Raw genomic sequence first — 3234 nt, forward strand, 5'->3', positions numbered from 1 at the left:
TCATTGATGATGATGATGATGATTTAGGAGCTTTATGAAATTCATTCAATCTCGTTAATAGTTTTGTTACTGGAGTGGGAAACCTCAAGGAAGAAGACAAAGGACACCAGATGAAGATCGGTTACGTTGCAGATGAACCAATGGAGGAAAGAGCGATGCAGCTCAGTTGGCTACAACAGAGAAAATGAAATCTCAGTAAAATATTACAAAGGGTAGAATTTTTCGTTAGGACTTGACCGTCCTAAACACATTCGTGAAATCAAGTAGACCACTTAGCTTCCAGTTACTGAAGGAGAGCCTCATTTATGTATTGTCGTTCCTTATGGAACTACGCAACTGAACTCTAATCACGCCGTTGTGCTAGCTCGGTTATCACTTCGGTTCTTGTCAGCATCGTGCGTGCCCAAGCAGGGCAGTTCCATTCATAAACTTCAGCAAATCTCATTAGCTCAAGAGTATCGAGCTGATCTGACTAGAAAACTAGTGTAAGTGTAGAGACATATGGTTGTCTAGAGGTTGAATAGTTACGGGTTAAATAAGTTATGCTCTCAGCCTTCACAACTTTTTGTCCAAGCCACATGAGTCGACTAAGTGAACACTGTGTATTGCCGGGATAATGCCTCAGTGCTGCCGCAAAGGCCATACCAGCAACTAGCGACTGTGATGACGCACGCAGATCCTTCTGACACCGGATAATCAGGAACTTTGAAGAATGATAGAGAACGCTGGCGGATTTCGAATGTCGAAGATTCGATCAGCCGGTCAAAAGAAAGTAGTTGTTAATGAAATAATATGCTGAAAAGAAGTAAAGGCAATTCAATCACTCAATCGTCGTCTTTGGCGGTGGACTGAGCAATTCGGCTGGTCTCCTACAACACAACTAGTGAGAGAATCCAACGGACCTGAGTGGAACATCGATACCAGCCCGCCATCACTAGCAGAAACCCAGCTTGAGATATCGATCCTCCAACGCGACAAGGCACCTGGCGTGGATGGTTTGTACTCCGCATTACTAAGGGAGGTGGCGAGGTCCTTCTGAACAGTCTGATGACCATATTGCAGAAGATTTGGAATGAAAACAATACCAGCCGAGTGAAGCCCCTCGACCTTCATCCCGGTCTTCAAAGGGGCGCAAAAACGTCATGGGAAAGCCATCGTGGAACCAGCCGTGTAGCATTCGCATCTAGCGTACTCTGGCATTATTTTGTGCAGGTTGATCGATTGTCGGTAGAATCGAATCCCTGAGGGTCAAAATGGGTATCACCCTGGGGAAGGTTGCATCGACCACACTTCACCTTGAGGCAAATTTTTGGACAACGCCACTCCTTCAGATATCTCACGCTTGCCATTTTTCTTGAGCTGATCGGCAGAAACTTTGATGGCGTCTGGCGATCTAAATTTATATTTCTTTCGAGAGCACTGCATGCAAACTTCTGCGGAGGAGTGCAAGTAAACGGCAACCTTTTAAGTGAGTTCACCACGTCCAGTAGTTTAAGATAAGGCTGACCTCTCTCATTCTTCCTCTTCAGCTATGTTACTGATGTCCTGCTTGAGATTTCTCTGCTTGCTTCCGAAATTTCGGGGTCGGGATCCTCCCTAGACGTTCATTCACAGACATTGAGTTTGCATAGAAAATTGCTCTCGCTTCAGAGTGTTCAGAAATTCAAACAACTAAAATAACACAAATAATTCTGCCGCACGGTTTGGCATACTCTTTACACCTGCAAAGTGTAAATTGCTGACTTGATGGGATCAAACCCATAACTACCAATTACAGCTGACAATGATGATGATGATCCGCCACGTCGATTGGTCCGAGTGCAAGCACGACCACATTTATTAACACAGCAGAAATTTCTGCAGCATATCTGCACTTAGGTGCGGGACCAGTGCGGAAATGAAACAAGTTTCCACACCCAGTCCGCCCCCGGATGCGAAAATAGTGTAAACGTTTCCGCACCCAGTCCGCACTTAGCTAAAGTCGTCCGACGCTCGAATATATCCCAGTATACGCATCTATTTCCTTCCCCAGTACAATTCGATATCTTCCTAAACACTACGTTCCCGTGCCGTGATAACCCATCTTACTACTTATAATTCGTCAGCGTATTAACTTCCCGGATACAAATAAGCACTCTCAAGTACAAATGCTTTTATGAATGAATTTTACAAAATACAAGCGAAGAATCATGTTACTCTTGGCGGCTGTCTTCAGGCGTTTCCGAAATTTCTGCCGTTCGTTTTCCAGCCAGCGATGAACGATGTCCTTTATTTGCCGTAGATTTGTGTTTGGAAATTTCTCAGTTGTCGCGTCTGCAGTGAAAAAGATAGTTATTGAATTTCATCCAGACACTTGTTCAATTAACTAAGTATAAAGTGACCATCAAATACAAATAAGTCCTTGGGCCAGTCTGCTTGACCCAAGGCTTCTTTTTCATTTATTCCGCGCCAATTGAGTAGTACGGCTAGGCCTTGGTGCCAACGTCCGTGTAAGTATGTTAGTCACGTACAGTTGTACATTACCAGCCTCCTGCAAGAGCCACCTTTCCATCTTTGTGAAATCAATAATCGTGACCACAACTAATACTCACCAGCTGTGAATAGCGTGGACCATTTCTGAGATGTTCTTCATACTTCCGGAGATCATCCGTGGATGACAGCGAAAGAGGGGGCTCGTTGAGTGTCTGAGAACCCTTTTGTGTGCAATAATCACACAGTCCTGCTAGGGCCTTTCTGAAGCAAGTGAGGGGATATACAGGATATTATAATCACAGCCATAATATCCTGTATATCCCCTCACTTGCTTCAGAAAGGCCCTAGCAGGACTGTGTGATTATTGCACACAAAAGGGTTCTCAGACACTCAACGAGCCCCCTCTTTCGCTGTCATCCACGGATGATCTCCGGAAGTATGAAGAACATCTCAGAAATGGTCCACGCTATTCACAGCTGGTGAGTATTAGTTGTGGTCACGATTATTGATTTCACAAAGATGGAAAGGTGGCTCTTGCAGGAGGCTGGTAATGTACAACTGTACGTGACTAACATACTTACACGGACGTTGGCACCAAGGCCTAGCCGTACTACTCAATTGGCGCGGAATAAATGAAAAAGAAGCCTTGGGTCAAGCAGACTGGCCCAAGGACTTATTTGTATTTGATGGTCACTTTATACTTAGTTAATTGAACAAGTGTCTGGATGAAATTCAATAACTATCTTTTTCACTGCAGACGCG

At 44.5% G+C, this 3234-nt stretch overlaps 1 protein-coding gene across 1 annotated transcript in view; it reads left to right on the plus strand.

Moving 5' to 3' along the window:
• T265_02938 (hypothetical protein) overlaps positions 1-686 on the plus strand; it is a gene marked incomplete at both ends in the record, with an annotated part of 10229 nt that extends 9543 nt beyond the window's left edge. The window contains 3 exons of the mRNA XM_009167302.1: positions 76-165; positions 365-485; positions 626-686. Coding sequence (XP_009165566.1) covers positions 76-165; positions 365-485; positions 626-686 — 272 coding nt within the window. The remainder of the gene's footprint in view (positions 1-75; positions 166-364; positions 486-625) is intronic.
• Positions 687-3234: the final 2548 nt, after the last annotated feature.

The sequence above is a fragment of the Opisthorchis viverrini genome, assembly GCF_000715545.1.
Source record: "Opisthorchis viverrini unplaced genomic scaffold opera_v5_38, whole genome shotgun sequence".
In the NCBI taxonomy this organism is placed as follows: Eukaryota; Metazoa; Platyhelminthes; class Trematoda; order Opisthorchiida; family Opisthorchiidae; genus Opisthorchis; species Opisthorchis viverrini.